This window comes from Ostrea edulis, chromosome 5 (genome assembly GCF_947568905.1).
Source record: "Ostrea edulis chromosome 5, xbOstEdul1.1, whole genome shotgun sequence".
Lineage (NCBI taxonomy): Eukaryota > Metazoa > Mollusca > Bivalvia > Ostreida > Ostreidae > Ostrea > Ostrea edulis.
This window is the reverse complement of record NC_079168.1, coordinates 2221100-2240519: the sequence shown is the minus strand read 5'-3', so window position 1 is coordinate 2240519 and position 19420 is coordinate 2221100. Positions and strand designations below refer to the sequence as shown.

The 19420-nt window shown below is 33.4% G+C and overlaps 1 protein-coding gene across 11 annotated transcripts in view; it reads right to left on the bottom strand.

Moving 5' to 3' along the window:
* LOC125650193 (leucine-rich repeat-containing protein 49-like) overlaps positions 1 to 19420 on the bottom strand; it is a 59703-nt gene that overhangs the window by 17544 nt on the left and 22739 nt on the right. For 9 of the 11 annotated variants that reach the window (XM_056166993.1, XM_056166996.1, XM_048878249.2 and 6 more), the window contains 6 exons: positions 18505 to 18566; positions 12894 to 13041; positions 9871 to 9954; positions 9542 to 9574; positions 4868 to 5055; positions 3470 to 3616 (listed from right to left, as the gene is read on the bottom strand). In XM_056166993.1, the coding sequence (XP_056022968.1) occupies positions 3470 to 3616; positions 4868 to 5055; positions 9542 to 9574; positions 9871 to 9954; positions 12894 to 13041; positions 18505 to 18566 (662 nt within the window). The remainder of the gene's footprint in view (positions 1 to 3469; positions 3617 to 4867; positions 5056 to 9541; positions 9575 to 9870; positions 9955 to 12893; positions 13042 to 18504; positions 18567 to 19420) is intronic. The other 2 variants (XM_056167002.1, XM_056166999.1) reach the window with 1 other exon arrangement.

The following is a 19420-nucleotide window of genomic DNA, read 5'->3' as shown; positions in this document are numbered from 1 at the left end:
GACTACAGACAATCAATATCTTGAATGGCTACACACAGATGACTATGAAGGTATTCATCTGATATAACCTCTTCACTAACATCACAACAGAATTTTTTCACCTGGTTTTTAGGTATATACACATTAACAGAGATTTTTTCCCCATCCTCTCTAAGGTTCTACAAAATCGTGCTATCTCCATTTCCAGAATCCACCTGCTGCATGACTTCACGCTGCACAAGGAAGTTTGATCTGGCTGTAGGCATCCATTGTTTACTGGTGTTAATTATTGAAGCTTCTTGTCTCAATGATTATGTACTCTTCACAAATATTACTCAGCGCCATCAGACTACTTTATTGGGTTTATAATGACGGGAAGTGTCCAGGTTACTTGTGTCAGGCGGAGGAATTAAATTAAACACGATCTCATAGTGTCCTTATCACTTGTTAAGATTAATTGATGTAACCAATCATGGTCTAGAAAAGTAAGAAATTTCAAATGTAAATTTGTTTAAAGTTGGATGTTTTAAAATTTTAGTGAGGTGTATGTCACTTCATCACAACTTTTTTTCCTTTTGATTTTGAATGAAAGGTAAAATTATCAAATTGTTGAATAGAGATGCTATGAATTCCAAGGATATCTTCTTATAAAAAATACAATTTGATATTTTTTCAAATTAAATGGATACATCAAAAATTTGAAACAACCTTCGTCTAAGCATGATACATACAGATAGATAAGATAAGATAAGTTTATTCCAATTTTGGGCCCAGAGGGCATAACAGTAAGACAGTTTGTAAAGAAGGAAATTCAAAAAAGAAAGAAAGTTTACAACATTAACTACAGGTTACATAGACTGCAAACTGCATGTGGATGCAGCATGTTTGGGAAACAAGTACATACATATATGAATTGCTAATCATGTATATATACAAGTAAATGGACGGTATCAGTATTATACCAACATATGAATAATAAACTATAATGATTTTTGCAGTTACATATTGAGGCTCTATAGGCACCTTGTCTAATTTTCTCCCACAATCAATACACTATAAGCACCCTCCACACTGGGAAAACAGGCAACAAATTTTCCTAGACGTGATCAAACTCTAGCAAATCCAGATATTGCTGCTTCATTTTCCAAGAAATAAAGAAAATTAAATCCAAACCTACCACAGTGGAGCCTCAGTAATCCGGACATCATTAATCCAGATGCCATTAGTCCGGACACCATTAATCCGGACGTTTATATTTAATAAGTAAGTATATTTGTTACTTATATTAAGAACTATCGTATGTGATTCAGTTATCCGGATAATCATTTATCCGGACAATTTTGCTGTGAACCAAAGTGTCTGGATTAACGGGCTCAACTGTATTCATGTGATTATGTCAAATACATTTTACACCATTTGGGCAATCATGGGCTTAGTAAGAATTACATAATATTGCTCAACATCCATCTGATCACAACTAGTTTTTGTGACAGTCTTCACTGGCTGTTTATAAACATGTAAACATACATCCCCAAACACATTAAATGGAATTTATATTGCAGAAATGTAAAAATACACTTCTGAAACAAATCAAATGGAATTTCACACCAATATATCTTCAACTTCATATTATGAACAAGAGGCCCACAGGCCTTATCGGTCACCTGAATACTAGTGAAAAAGTATCACTACTTCCATGGGCCATGAAATCTAGAAAAAATTTCCTCTTCTGAATATCTAAGCTAAATTCTAATGTTCAGCAACAGTATAAAACAAGATGTGTTCTTAAAACTTCACTGCCTTCAAAAGTGCATACACTGATGAAAAGCTTTAAATAATAGGTGTATTAACATTAAAACATCAAAAGATATGACTAATTTGGACTCATCCTAAAGTCATAACCCTGGGTTTTGATTGGAATTTACCATTTTTTGTACATCCTTTTCTGCTATTCTTAAGTATGCATTTAGATTTTATACAGTATATAGCACTAAAGAAGATGTTATTTAAGTGTTTTACACATAAACACTATATAACAAGTTTGGTCCCACCCTGGGGTCAGAACCCCTACCCCAGGGATCATGAAATTTACAATTTGGTAGAGGCTTTCCTGCTCTCCATCACCATACATTTAGTATTTCTTACACGTGTGCGGTTCTTGAGAAGAAGATTTTTGAAAATTGGTCAATTTTGGGCAGTTTTTGCCTCGCCCCTAGGGCCACAGGGGTGCTGGAGTCATGAAATTTACAATTTATGTCACCCTTGTCCCAATGATGATGCTTCATACTAAATTTGAAAACAATTGCACTGGTAGTTATTAAGAAGTTAAAAATGTTCAATTGTTTACACACGATGGACGACGCACGACAACCAATTGCAATAGGTCACCTGAGGTTACTCAGGTGACCTGAAAATTTCACATACTACATTAACACCGCTGACAAAGAATTTCACATCATGCTAGCTTTAAAGGGACTGGTTCATGTTTTTAGTAAATAAATTTATTTCATTTTTGATGTTAAACATCAAAAATAAAACTTGTTTAAAGTTGACAACCAAAATTTGGACCTTCTAATGCAAGGATAAGAACAATATTTGAGGGTTCACTCTGTGTAACTATTATGTAAAAAAGACCCGAGCCTTGTGAATGTTCACAAACAAACTAGTGAATCTTAGATCTGAGCCTTGTGAATGTTCACAAACTAGTGAATCTTAGATCTGAGCCTTGTGAATGTTCACAAACAAACTAGTGAATCTTAGATCTGAGCCTTGTGAATGTTCACAAACTAGTGAATCTTAGATCTGAGCCTTGTGAATGTTCACAAACAAACTAGTGAATCTTAGATCTGAGCCTTGTGAATGTTCACAAACTAGTGAATCTTAGATCTGAGCCTTGTGAATGTTCACAAACTAGTGAATCTCAGATCTGAGCCTTGGAATGTTCACAAACAAACTAGTGAATCTTAGATCTGAGCCTTGTGAATGTTCACAAACTAGTGAATCTTAGATCTGAGCCTTGTGAATGTTCACAAACAAACTAGTGAATCTTAGATCTGAGCCTTGTGAATGTTCACAAACAAACTAGTGAATCTTAGATCTGATCCTTGGAATGTTCACAAACAAACTAGTGAATCTTAGATCGATAACCATATGCATGAAAGGTGAAGATAACGAACAGTGATCAATCTCATAACTCCTATATGGAATACAAAATAGAGAGTTGGGCAAACACGGACCCCTGGATATACCATAAATTTTCAAAACTTTGTGAACAATAAAATACCTCTATCTTTGTTTACACAACAAATAATAAACATTTTATAATGAGTTTCTGTCATAATGTATAACCTTAAAAATTTTGGTAAAACCTTTTAAACACATTAGATTTTGATCAGTAAAAGTGAAAAAAAAAATTGGGGGGGAAAATCATGAATCGGTCCCTTTAACATGAAAGACATGGATATCATACCATGCTAGCTTTAACACTCACCCAAATATGACCGTTTCTTTGAGCTGCCCTGTCTTCTGTGCTTCTGATTTGAATTGCTGCACTTTGTTCCCCGTGCGGGGCCTCTCGTCTGCCGCGCTCTGCGCACTAGTAGGTCGTGACCCTCCTCGACTGCTCTGCTTCGACTCGCTGAAATCAGAAAATGCATCCAGTTACAAACTCTGGTACCTTACAAAGGATTATGTAAATCAAAACAAGGGACACCTACCTATAAATAAGTTCTCTACATATATATACATGTACAAGGGAAGAAAAATACAGACTGCTAAAATCAATCTTTTCTGGTCCCGTGTGGCAAAAATGATTAAAATAGATATGTATGGTATATGTACCATATAAAAATTCTCCTCTAACACAGAAAATAATCTACACATGTAAAACCTATACAAATCAGTCCAAGTTAGGAGTAGGCATCCAATCTCTATATCCACTTACAAGTACTGCCTTTAATTATCAATTCTCGACTTTTTGCCATTGCCTTCCATTATCCAATTTCTACTGACTTATAATGTCATAGCCTTTGATTATCTACCCTTTATCCACTTATTAGCATTGCTTTCATTTTTATATCTTCTATCCACTTAAAAACATTGCTTTCATTTTACCATCTTCTATCCAATGATTGCTTTCATTTTTATTTTCCTCTATCAACTTGCATACCACAGCGTAGTTCAATGAAAGAGTGTTTGCTTCTGTGAGTTTGAGCCCTGCCTGTGCAAAGCCATGTCAAACCTATGATGTAAACATAGGTGGTGTTTGCTCCTTCAACAAGCGCTCAGCATTTAGATGTGAGAATCACAGATCTTTCAGATATGACCATAAAAATGGAGATTGCAGCAGGCATTGTTATTTTAAAGAACCCTAACTGCTATGGCTCTTATAAACATAAGTCTAAACTTGTGGTATTTCATCTATAGCTGATGATGTCTCATATGAGTGAAAAATTCTCAAAGGGACAAAACAAAGAAACGAAAACTCTATCCACTTATAATCTTTGCTTTGATTTTCCTATCCTCTATCCCATGGGGATCGGGGTTGCAATAGGTCCTCTGTACCCCTTGCTTGTCGTAAGAGGCGACTACATGGGACACTCCTTCATATGAGACTGCAAAAATCGAGGTCACGTGTCACACCAGGTGTGGCATGATCAAGATCCCTCCTTGCTCAAAGGCCATGAGCGCTGAGCATAGGCCTAAATTTTGCAGCCGTTCACCAGCAGTGGTGACATCTCCATTGAGTGAAAAATTCTCGAGGGAGACGTTAAACAATGTACAATCAATCTATCCACTTATCATCATTGTTTTGATTTTTCTATCTTCTATCCACTTATAATTAATGTGCTCCATTATAAACTTGACATAACCCTCTTTTTTTTTTTACCTGTTTACGGACTCCACCTCGAGATTTTCATCGTTTGACGGTGAAATTAGGACAGAATTAGCAACAGAACCCACATGATTAGCGTACAGCTCCGGCATTTTGACTAGTTTTCCAGTACGGTTAATCATCGAGCCCTGCATCACTTCCCACTGTCGCTTGGCATTGTTAATGGCAAGACGCTTCTTTTCCTGTTCATGAAAATATTAAAACATGTCTAAATCTCAAAAGTGTTTGAGGACAGAGTGAGGAATTCTGAAGGTTGTCATGGTTAAACAGAATGAGATGTTACACAAATGGCATTAATGTTTTCTTTATACCCTTATACCAAAGTTTAGCCAAAAATTTGCATTTAGTATCCAAGAAGACATGTCATTAACTTTTCGTATTTAACACATGTAGACAAAAAATACGACACCTTAATCCCTCAACCATTCAAAGTTCTATATCTAATGCATGTAAAAAGTACAATGTCTATCTCTCCAGTGAGATGTCTACTATCAAATTAAAAAAGAACACAATACCTGTAAAAATTATAACATCAGCATTATTTGTTACTTGTAATTTAGACTTTCAATAACACTACAGGTGACTCTCGATGGCTTAAACTTTGATTTCTCAAAGTTCTTGATTTTTCCAAGCGAAATCATGGTCTTGATTTTTCTCTCTATTTACTAAGCAATCTTACTTTTGATCTCTAAAATGTTTGATCTCTCGAACATTTGAGATTTCTTGAAGTGAAAATTGGGTCCTGTGAAACATATTTTAATGTTTTTCACTCTTGATTTCTCATAGTGGTGGTAGCATATACAAACCATCACTCAAGCGTATAATTATTTTTGCTTGGACCTTACCTGGAAAACGTTAAATGACAGGGCTAGCTCATCTGTGTTAATTAGGTTTTTATATAAGTCACAAATCACTTATGTTCTTGTGTGTTTGTGCAGTGGAGAGTTAATTGTTTAATTGGTCAATTCAACCCTCCACCAGTGCTTTGTTTTTGTTCTATAATTTGACTTGTTAAAATTTACAACTTGTTTGGACTTGACTAGGAGACAGTAATTTTCGGAATATAATTTAGGAAACATGGTTATTCATTAGAATGTGTGTTTTGCGTAAAGCTACTGGAAATTGCGATGATTGTGCTCTGTGTAGTTTGTGACTGCGAAACTTTATATGTACATGTACAAGAAGTTTGTCTTGTAAATATGTACATGTACATCCATCTTAAACATGAGAAAATAACAAATAAAAACACAAGCTTTATAAAATCTTTTTAACAATTTAATGCAAGATAAGTTCCGTGTTGTCGAAATCAAGTCAACTACCTAAAAATATGAAGGACATGTCAAAACAATGCCAGGATGTTGTAAATATGTACTCCAGTTACAATAAAATCTGAACCTTAATGGTCGGACCTTTAATTTCTGGATTTGATTTCACTTTCGATCTCTCAAACTCTCGATCACTCGAAGTTTTAACGAACTTGTTTTCGAGAATCACCTGTATTTCTATTGAAGCAGTTGTTACTTTAAGCTATTTCAATGTAAATTTTACATTACATGCTCAGGTTGGTAGCTGAGGATATATTTTTTTATTGATAAAGAATTATTAGTTGAGAGATATATCTAAGTTTACATGATTTAATATATTATGAGTCAGTACTAATATTACAAAACTGCTGCATACAGTTGTTACATTTTATAGGTGTTAACACGGCATGAGACAAGCTCCTAATCCCCCAAGCATTTACACGGCGAGTCTGTCACCAAAATCCTTAGAGAAGAAAAACCACGAAGAAAAGCCTGAAGGAATATTTTGGGGGGCATGTTTTGATGTGCACTAATTTCAACACTGCCAGATTATACCCAACACCTCTTGCAATAAAATGATCAAAACTAACCTAGAGACCGCAAAAATTACACAGCTAGTGCATTTATGGCAACACAGTTTACAAAAAATTCCTTTAAGGTGGCTCTTCACACTAAAATTTATTTAATGGCTTGTTAAAACACCTCATATGAGGTATATGATTTCACCATCGAAAGAGAGACACAAGCTCTCGATTATTTTATATACTTTTGGGGGATTTTTTTTCTCTATAGCGTTTTGATTTTAAAATCCAAATTTTGCTGTGATTTGATGTATGGTATGAATATTTAATAAAACATGCCTTTAAGACTGAAATGGACATTCTAACTTTTTTATATAAAAAAATATTTCCAAAAGTGAATCATTAAGTTAATATTTTCTAAATCTATGGTTAAAATCTAGAAGAAAAATATCATTTGGAATAAAAAGATATATTAGAAAAATATATTCTAAAAAAAACTAATAACACAATGACCAAATCATAGAAATATTGCTATTTTTAGATTTAAACCAAAGCAGAAAAAAAGAACCAATCCTGATCAGAACAGAAAGAAAATCCTAAAATAATCAAATTGCTTGCTTATTTGAAGCACTTGACACCAAGAAATTAGTTTGCTTTATAGATTCATTTCATTTGTGAACCATTTTACAACAAGGGAATGACATGTTTCTTGAAGATTTTAGTTGTAGTTTTTTATATAAAAAAAAAATATTTACAAATTTTTAATTGTCATTGATATTTTTTTATTTCAAAAATTAGAACTTTACCTGAGTCTTTTTTATGTACGTCTATAGATATTTATATCATGATTCAAAACACAGTGAAATTTAGATGTTTAACTCTCTTATGTGCATACAAAATACTTTTTGTAAAAAAAAAATCACATCATAAAATAATTGATAGCTTGTATCACTCCTTTGATGGTGAAATCATACTTCACATGAGGTGCTTTAATGAGCCAATAAATAAAAGTTTGGTGTTAAGAAACATCTTAACAGTTCATAATAACAAACTCTAGGGTGGATTCCCCTCATATTTACTAAACACATTGACATTTGATAAATTTTGCATGCAAAATTTTTAGTATTTCGAGCTTATCTTTTGTGATTTTACATATCTTTAAGTCTGTCTGTTCCTCCTAATTCTTGTTCTGTTTTCTCATGCATTGCCTGTGTACTACCAGAGATGAATATAACAGAGATTGGCAACCTCCTCAAGTCTCCTATTATCTTGCGGTCCCGTTTTTCGGTAAAAATGCACAAAAAGATTTAAATTATGTATACCAACTTCAGAATGAATGATATTAAGTTCAAACCTTCCAAATCCTATCACTAAAACATTAAGATGCAATATTTTCAGAAGACGTTTCACTTCAAAATAAAATGAATTTCAAAGTGAAGTTTCAAAAGGCGACACATGATCAAAACTGGAAAAATCGACAAGATTTCTAGAGATGTTTACGATTTGCATACTTTTTTGTTGATAGTATAAATCATTTCAAAACATGTTACATTTTATTCCAATTTATGAAAAGAGTAAAATAAACTATAAGTTTCTCAAACCAATAAATAGGAATTAACGATCGATTTATAAGTGGGATTATATTTTAAGCGGTAAACATGCCGGCGTAGGAGTTGCTTATCTCTGTTATATATATCTCTGGTGCTACTGTCTTTTTACTATGTTACATGTTTACCATTTACATATGAACATCTAAGGACCGACTTTGTGGGGGGTATTTGATAATATAATAATACTTTTTATAATTTTTTTTATATTTTTTTGATAGAGGGAAGAAAAAGATATTTCACTATGCCACTGATTCTATCAAAAAATAGTCCCCTATAATTTCAATCTCTCAGACTAGGTTTGTCAGATTTATGACAAGATTCCATCCTTGAACACCACTTCTAACAAAATTTTGATGTTCTGTCCCATTCTATCCATACATCTATGATAAAAATCTCTAAGTATAAACCGTATAACTTTACAGAAAAAACAATATAATAGAGTGATCACATTTATATCTCGTATAATACTAATCTATTAAAATATATGAATTAGATATTTTAAAAAAAATCAACAAGACATGTTTGATGTACTTGTAAAACACTGTGCCCCTCAGTATGGCTAGTCCAGGTGTGAAAAATTTGACCTTGACCAATACCTTGACCTTTATCAGTCACCAACTTTCACTTAAGACACTTCGGTTCACTTAGTATGAAGTCACGAAGAAATAGATTTCAGTGGCAATTTTGAAAACACATGAGACATGAACTTGTGGGTGTGACACTTCATATCCACCAGCATACTTTTCATGGAGCATTGCAGTTCATACCTTCATGTGTTTTCAAAAATGAAATTTATCTATATTTTCTCTCTGTTAAAATTCGAAATTCCCAGCAGGCAAAATAGACGTACTATATTTATCAAGATTCATATGCACATTGTTCACATCTGCAGTGCATTCATGAGGAAATGAGGAAATGGCTCTCATTACAATATGTAAAGATAATCAAAAGCAAAAACGCTGGAAATGTAAATATTGCCTTGTTTAATTCAAATCAAGGTTAAACTTACAGACAGAATTACAGGCCAAAAACAATACACACCCCAATCTTCAATCTTAGGGGTGCAAAGTTTTCACTGTTGTTTTTCATTTTTATTAATTTCAAGATGCTATGATTATCTTTTTTTTATTATCTATTTTAATTGCATTTAGTGAGCATTAAAAATATGAAATTGATCTAAGCTTGTTCATGACTGTGGAAAAAGGCTGAAATGGCAATAGAAATCGTTTATACCCCTCCAGGTGGGCGGTCTGGTGTGTGCACCATCTAACGGGGAAAAACAAACAAACGAACAGTACATTACATGGGGGACACAATCAAAGAGAGGTAACTCTGCATTACACTCAACAACAAAATAGTATCACATTTTTTACAGGTTTTTTTTTTTAAATGGAAAGAATTTTATTTAAATTTAAATTAAAACAATTTTGACATTGTATGTATGAATTGTATTAAAAGTACAATACAAATATAAACAACAATTAAAATAGGGGACAATTCCTCAAATGAAAACATGAAATAAATTATACGTATCAATTGTAAAAAAAAAATTCAACTCTCACTTTCATAACATTTGTCCGGTTTGATTCCTTTTTCTTTTCTTCTTCCTTACGTGCCATCACAAGGGCGATCCGTCGTTCTTCCTCCTAAATCAAAAATAAATTAGACTACATCAATCAATGAATTCAAATCTCCATATACACCAAAACACTCACTGAAATGCCATTAAAAAGGCTCAGATATTACGCAACAGTTTAATACAGAGTCTCATATAGATGTGTCAATACATGTATTATGGAACTTTCATATCACTTGAAAATCAATCATCAATTTATATTTTTTTTTTTTTAAAAACAACAAAAAACCCTAAGTTTTTTAATTTTAAAGATAAGTCTGGCTTTGGGTATTCAGCAGTGAAAAACGTGAAAATTAGTAAGAGTAGGGTTCAGAGAGTCCACTCCTTAATTCAATGTCATTAATCAGGAACAAAATCCAGAATTTCAAACTTGTTGATCTCTTTTACCATGGGCCTATGACAACTAAGAAGGCCATTTTTTAACTTTAATAAAGTATAAAATGGGAGCCATTTTGTCCTTCTGTTTTGTTTCTTAAGCTTATAATCTTACGAAGGACTATGGTTGGTTAGGGCCTAATTTCGCCAACCTAAAATTATCAGTTTTTTAAAGGAAAGTTTACCGTACTTAATTTTGATGAAGAGTGTTTCTACTGCTTTCTGAAATATGCTATTTATAGACATTGCTGGTGTTCCTAAGATATGATAAATTGATCATAAACTGGGTTCTACTTACTATGAAAACTTCAAACACTACAGAAGTACCCATAGATTCGTACAAATTTATTTTCACTTAATTTCATGAGAAGCATCTAGCATGAAACAAAATTACTTGCTTTTATTTTCATATTGCTAAAACACAACTATTAATCAAATGTGAGAGCACTCAAAATTCATGTTTTCAGTTTTTAGATTTTTGGAATCAAGCACCACACACAATATGGGACTTCTAGAATCAGAAGAAAAAAAAAAAACTATACTTTATGGCAAAGTATGCTTTTCAGTCTTCATAAAAAAAATAAACTTGATTTCTTTGAATATTTCTATTACTTAAAACTTAATAAAATTTATATTGATTTTGATCTATAGAAAATTAAACAACATCTTGTTGTCTAACTTAGGAAAACTATTTCTATAGCAAAATAAATACAAGATTACTTTTAATAGGTTTTCCTTTTTAAAAAAAAGGTGTGAAGAATCCCGTAGGAAAACAGTATACTGATTGTAATAGGAGATATCCACTGGATAAAGGAGTAAACATGTGATAAAAATAATTATTATACCCATAAAATTGCTAAACCTTGTTTCATATTGTGGCATTGATCCCATTAACATGATTAAAGAAATTTTTAACCCATGGGATTACATACTATGAAATGTGTATGTAAATGAATAGGTGTTTTATGCGCAGAAAACAAATGTATGAACTTGAAGAATCAAGTCATTTTATAATGAAGTTTTCCCGCTGTTTGTCAATTGACTTTTCTCGACTGTATGCCAACATGGTGATGTCAATAAATTGAACTAAATTGAATAAATATACAACTTTTCAGATATTTTTTTTGATGACAAAGTGCATATCTCTGTATCATCTTTCACACAAACTTAACAGTGCATTGGAGAAAATGATTCATACTGTCAAACACGATCATAGTAAACCACCAGGGCCAGAGAAAAACGGTTTGTTATAACCAAACTTCGCAATATCCAATGAAATTTTCATTAATTTCCTCTCATAGGAGAATAAACATCACTTTGCAGTAAGTGTGAATTTGTTATAAGTGTGTTGTACTGTACATTATATTTATCTATCAACAATAGGTCAGTGGCAGAACAATAAATCAAATTTTAGGTGCTTTAAGCTTTTGAAATCAAAACCAAGCACAAGAAGATACTTTTTTTCAATGTAAAAAATGAGGATGAAATTCTTCATATCTGATATAAATTATAAGAAATGGTGTAAAACTCATCATAAGTGTAATTACGGTTTTGAAAACAAAATACTTTAAATATTGCAGATTTCTCGTGAATTTTCACATATTTTAGTGACTGAAAGGCTTTTATCTCCGCTACCTTACACTACAATTTTTCACATTTTCCAATGATTTAAGATAAAAAAAAAAAAAAGGAACACCATTAAATGCTTACACACAAATGTTGTCTCATTTAACTATTTCCATGGTAACCTCTCCTGGCAGTGAATTATTTGGATTAGTACAATCTATTTAACACGTACTAAAGTGACTGATCAGTGATAGGCAGAAAAGGAGAAAAAGCGATCACGCACAAATGGTACCAGGACGTTTAGATTTAGGACACGCCCCTTAAGCTGGAGGAGGTTGGCATGACTACACGACATTGGGCGGGGTGCGAGAACTCTACGCGCTGTGGAATCGCAGGGCTTGGACGCCACAATCTTAGGCAGAATCTGTGTGTTTATCTGGTGCTGAAACACAGTGAGGACCAGCTCTGTATCACAGACACGGTTTAGAAAAGAGTTTTTCACATTACACATTCATTTGTATCAGAGAGTGACTTTTACAAATTCGCCAACAAATATCATGGATAATGAAGAGTAACATTTAAGAAATAGATTTCATTTTTGAAAATACACACGGGTATGAACTGCAACGATTCACATCAGCATACTTCATGAAGTGTGTTAGCCCCCCTCATGAAAAGTATACCGCCAGCGTGATGTGTCGCAGTTCATACCCTCATGGATTTTCAAAAATGAAATTCATGTTTTATATATTAAATACAATTGTTAAAGATATAGGGAACAGAAGTGTTCTACACAGAGACCATTAAGTTAGTGATAAACACCTTGTATGTATCTACAGGTAAATTAGAAACTGTTAGGTCTAATCAACTGTGCCAACACAGAATATGTATCACTTCAGCACAAAACACTTACAAATAAGTCCCCCACCCCTCCACTACACCAGTCAATATTTAGAAACATACTGGGTTCCTGACCCTTTTCTGACACCACAGATGCCCCCCGCTTACCGTTACTCTCTTCATGTCCAGCTGCTTAAGTTGTTGCATGTGTCGCAGTACAATCTGTTTGTAGTACTGCTCCTGAGTGATTGGATTTCCATCCAGTGAGATCTCCGACAGACTCGCAGAATCCGACAGCGACGATATGTCCTCAAAACTGAAATTAAATATAAATACTGAGATAAAAACTCAGACAGGTTTGTAGAGTCCAATTAACACTGACGACTTGTCCTCAAAACTTAAAGTCGACAAAAAAATAACTGAAATTCCTAATGATGTCCACAGAACTTAAGAGTGGAAATATTAATACAGTAGTGCTTTACATCCTTAAAACTGAAAATAAAAATAAGTGCTGTATATAGAATGTTTTCAAAACACTTGTACCATGTTTATTTTTGAAAGCAAATTAATTCTTGGTTAGAAAAGTATTTTACGACAATGAAAATATTTGAATATAAATATCATGATACAGTATATGCTTCTTAATGTGACGGATTTAACAAAGAAATAGAAGTTTCATTTAAACTTCAAGATTTTGGATACCAAAATTTTCAAGATATTTGATTGTAAAGATGCTAATTAAAATTCTCAAAGTCTAGGCATATTCCTGCATGAATTCATCCCTATAAGTAACATGTAATTATGTGTTATTGTTGCCTCATCACTATACAGTACACTATAACAAGCTAAGACACGCCCCTCTGTAATATGATATTGTATATAATTTACATTTCCAATGTTTTTCCCTATGACATCTTTACAAATTGACATAATGAAAGCCTTTTTCTCATGAATGTGTTGCTGCAGTTGTGAACGATGTGCATACTCGTTTATGGATCTTGATAAATATAGCAGTTGGGAATTCGGACAGAAAAGTAGAATGTAAATATAAGAAAGAATTTCATTTTTGAAAACACATGAGAGTATGAACTGCACTGCGTCACACCAGTAAATTTTTCATTTAGCGTTAATATGCTTCATGAAGTATGTTGACGTGAAGTGTTGCAGTTCATGCCCTCATGCGTTTATAAAAATGAAATTGATTTCCTAAATATTCACATTTCCAATGTTTTTGCCTTTAATATCTTTATAAATTGTATTGACAGTAATTTCTTCATGGATGCACTGCAGTTGTAAACAATGTACGCATGGATTTTCATAAATATAGTACATCTATTTTAACAGCTGGGAATTATGACCAAAATGAATGTAGAATGTAAACATAAACAAAATAAATTCTCCCGTACATCTACATTAATTTCATTGCAAAATTTACTGGGGATAAATTTTCAACAGTATATAAGACTAAGTACAAAAGTTCAAAAAAAATTCTTATGGAGAGAATTCACACGAATAAATACCTAAGGACGAAGCATGGTGATCAGTTACAGCCATAATTATATGATATCAAACAAAGATAGGTTTCAAATATATTCGAATAAAATCCGACTAAAGCATGCACTCACTATTTAGAGGAACGGCTGAGTCGTTTTTCGCGATATGTTCTGTAATGCCACATAATTCAAACAATTTTATTCACCAACACAAAGTTAATGGAGTGTTAGGATCGTTTCTTGGTAGATCCTTCCATAAAATCTCATTCAATCACAGACACAATGTACAAATCTCAACACCCACCAAATCATTCACTGAATTCTGAAATCCGACTATTTGCAAATTATGCTCCTTTTAACTTCACAATTCGAGCTGCATCCATTTGCATAAGTTGTTACTTAATTCATTTATAACACTGTGACAATATTTCAAATCTGCGAATTCAGGAAGATATTTTGGAATTTTTTCAACCACACAGTGTAAACAACTAAGGCTATTTGGGCTTTAAGATATCCTGCACATTCCCCCTCTCTGAGACATCAAACAGATGCACTGAGAAAAGCAGTGTCACTTTTTGCTGAGAAATCAATGAAACCTGTTTGTCTTGTATTTTACCATTTAAATATACACAAATAATTTACACATAGACAAATTTACACAAAGGTCTAAGCAAATGTGGTTCCTTTGATAAATTCATTTGCATTCTGGTGTAAAACAAGTAAGCCATTATTGATCAAGAGGATAAATACTTTAAACTTAATTAATGAATTAATATCACTAACTTCCCTTAGACAGAAGTAAAACTAAGCCAAGGAATAAACACACATTCACAAGAGAACCCTCAGCAAGAGTTGTGAAAATCATGAAATTAATAATCCCATTCATTCCTTTTTTAATGTTCATACAATCCACGGAATTCTAGACAAAGTCAGAATTTTTTACTGCTGAATCCACATAATTCTAGACAAAGCAAGAATTTTTGTAATCACTGAATGTTCACACAATCCACAAGATTCTAGACAAAGTAAGATTTTTTGTAATCACTGAATGCTCACACAATCCACAAGATTCTAGACAAAGTAAGAATTTTTGTAATCACTGAATGCTAACACAATCCACAAGATTCTGGACAATTAAAGTCAGAACTTTTTTTATTAGCTGATTGTTTCTACAATCCACTAAATTCTGGAAAAAATTCAGAATGTCCTTAAGTATATGCCATCCTCCATCAAATCTACAGGTGGGAGCAAATATATAGACTAAATCACAAACAGGAAAAATACTTCCATTTGTCATGAAAAGATGTGAAAACAAGCTTAAAAATTTCGCTAATGACGACACATTTTGTAAAATCAAAAGCACCAAGAGGCACAACCTCATCAACGTATTTCCAACACCTAATATTCAAAATAAAGGGATCAATATTAAAGATTTCCAAGTTTTCCCCACAAACCCTGCACTCTCCACTCGGTGAATAATTATAATCCCACTGACAGGTCGGACTCCCAGTACCAACAAACAGACAAAGAAACCCAGCAATGTTTCCTCCCTCTAGCAGCCGCAAACTTCTATTTTGGGTAAATTGAGATTACAAGATCAGTTTAAAAGCTCCTTGAGGCAGAATTTTTCCTTCTATGAACAACATAACCAAAATATTGACCGTTTTTTCCGCCAAGGTGCTGTGTGTCGAGGAACGGCTCGTTGCTTCTATTGACGTTCAAGGATCATAACCCACTAAAACAAATCACAGGTCTTATTCATAAAGAGTCTTGGGTCATTATTAAGCTAACAGGTTCTCGGCTTTGAGAAGTGGCCCGCTTTTAACTTTAAATCTCCATTCCATTAAAAACAATAAACACACCTGCTATTCATCCTCCACAGCAGACTCAATATTTATGTGTCGCCTACTTCTGACAACTCAAACAGGTTTTAAAGTTTTCACAAATGTTTAAAAGCCTCAGAAATTGATATTAATTATTCTGTTTGGATGACAGTTAAGTGTCTTTATTTTTTTTTCAAATCATGTATTTGAAAATTACATAACTTATATGTTCCTTAAATCCTATGCAAATAAAACCTTCCAAACTCCATTAAAATTCAAAGGATCTCCATCAGGGACATTAAGTAACTTCTTAATGTCCAGTGCCTGTACAATTGCTTTTTCACTTTTTTCTAATGGTAATTTTTAAGGAAATATCTACACAACTAATTCAAGTGAAAGTTTGTCAACTATTGGCTAGCAGAGTTACACTTCTTTGCTTCACCAGCAATATGCACTACCAACAAAACACCATTAAATAACAGAGCATACCAAAGACACCATCAGACCCTAACAAGTAAATATCATGGACCAACCCCCCCCCCCCCCCCCCCCGAATGTAAAATTATATCTTCATCAACTTCATGCAATTATCAAAGTTGCTGTGAAAAACTTTTCTAATTACGCTGAATTAAATCTGACAACTTGACAATTGAAAATTGAAGCTATAGTTGTCAAATAACTATTTGAGGAATATTATACAAAATCCATCCTGTCTATAAATCGGAACGGAAGAAATATCTTCCACTTTACCTGCATCTAGAACCTAAATCGTTAATGATAGTCCTACTCCGAAAAGACAGAACAGGTGTCCGATGGTTGTGTGCCGTCTCCGGTCGTCGTGGCCGGCCCATGTTGAAACTGATCCCCTGAACATCCAAGTCACTGTCTATATCCAATTTCAAAAACCTCTTACTACGCTGCATTTCTAAACTAAACTTCACGGTACTCATGTCGAGGAAGTCAAATATGCTGGCCAAATACCTCAAAAACTCATTTACATGATCAAGCTCATATATCAGGTCTAGGTAAGAAATATATGTCAAATACGACCTCAATGATATCGACTGGCTCCAAGTACACTGACCAGCTATCTAATAAAGGGTTTATGAGTTTATGATCATATTTTCTATAGCCTTAAAAAGATTACAGCTCTCACAATTCAGGATACCAGTTTGTTTGTGTAACAAATGCAAAGAAAGTCCTTTTAAAATTCTAAAAGAGTTTCGTTCATTCTATGCAATTAAAACACAACTTTTGGTGCAATTATCAAAGCTATATGGACAATGTTTGTGACCAAATAATTACTGTTTCACCCCACAATTCATCAGGTGTCGTGACATTTAAAGGGAAAATATAGTGCGATGACTTTCTATAATTTTCCTTTATCAGGAGACCATTGTTTGTTTGGCATCCCCAGAAACCGAGGCAGTGCCTTTGTCAAGATACAAAAGTAATTTAGGATAGGTGTAAGCTATAAATTTCAGAGAACTAGTAAAAAAAAATCAGTGAAGATTGAAGAAAAATATCCATCTATCAGTTATTGCCCCATGAACTGACTCTTCTAAAGCTCAAATCAAATTGTTATAGTGACAAACAAGCATTATAAAAATCACACTGCTGTGGTAATTAAACTCAAACTTGACCATGAATGTGATGGGCTGAATGATTGTTTTGTCAATTCAAGTGGATTTCAAAATCTCCCCAATACTGCTTGGAAGCCAAAAACAAAAAACAAAAAAACCCACTTTAGGAAAAGACTTTCTGTTATCATTCGTTAATTTTTGGAAGAAAATTTAATGCAATATCTTACAGAAGACGCGCAGGTAAAAAGTCATTGATTCAAAGTCAGATTTAATGGTGGTGGATCAAAGTGTTATGTATGAAAGTCTAGAATTCCTGACAGACAGATGGACAAACCTCAGAAAAAAACAATCAATATATGAAAGTCCAGATAAAGAGTACTATCTCATGGTTCTGTGAATTCCTGACAGAAGTCCAGATAAAGAGTACTATCTCATGGTTCTGTGAATTCCTGACTGAAGGACAGACCGACGAAAAACAATCAGTCATTCTCCATGTATCCAATAAAAACAATCAGTCATTCTCCATGTATCCAATTTATCATGAAAAACAATCAGTCATTCTCCATGTATCCAATTTATCATGCAGATGACTTTTTAAAAACCTAGGTTCCATTTTACAAAAGATTAAAAGTCTACTCTGTCAAATACTTTTAACAAATGTACCTGATGAAAACTTGCATGTCCAATTTTATTGTCTATCATAATTAGTTGACTTTGACCTCAATCTTATATTTTAAAAATAGGCATCAAAAGTTACATGCAAATATATTATCAAATATTAGAGTTATTGGTTTATGCATAAATCATAATTTTGGTCTTATCCCGTCATAAAGTCCAGTACTAAACACCAGCCTGGGTTGAATTCAATGCATTGTCTTACCTGCTGATGTCATTGAAGCTCAAGAACAGCCGCTGCAAACTTGGCAAAGTGTCCACATCCAGCTACAAGAAAAGAAATCCTCATTGTAAACACGGAATAAACAATGCTTAACATCAACATCAACCTACAAAAAATCCTCATTGTAAACACTGGATAAACAATGCTAAGCACAGCACGAGGATGGGAATTCAAAAACTATTCAACAAATCCATCTGTATTTCAAATCTGTGATCCTACCAATTTTTACAAGGTGACAAATTTTGGTTCGCAATTTTGACCATTGATAGCGGGTGGTATCTTGGACCATAACAAAGCCGTAACTATTCTCCCTTGGACCGCACAAGTAAAATCATAATCGACAACACACATTTACATTTTTATTTCATCACTCTGTTACACCTCAACTTTAAAATGTCCTGATTGAGTTGTGATAATTCGTTGTTCCGGGGCTGACGATACATTCCTGGTGAGTGGGGTAAATCTGGACATCCCCTGTGTGTGTATATTGTGTACGGGTTTTATCTCTCTATCAAACAAACAATTCTCCATTCATTATTCAGCGGAACAATAAAATCAATCACACTGCACTGATTAAATTAATTCATCCCGATATAGATGGAGTTCATTTTGGTCAAGTGGTTCAGACTTTTGACTAATGCCATGTTCTTGAATCCAAAATAGAAAGATTCCTATGCAGAACTTATCAATACAGTAACTATTTTGAAAACATTTTTCAGAGCAGAGATATGAAAAAATCTGTGAAATGAAGAATTAAAAAAAAAAATTACATACATGTACTTGTTGAGAAATAAAACATCTAGGTTGTATTTATTTATCAATTGTTTAATTGTAATTATTTTCTGACTACTCTGGACTGGTGATATTCATTAGTACATCCCTATGGGTCATGTGTACT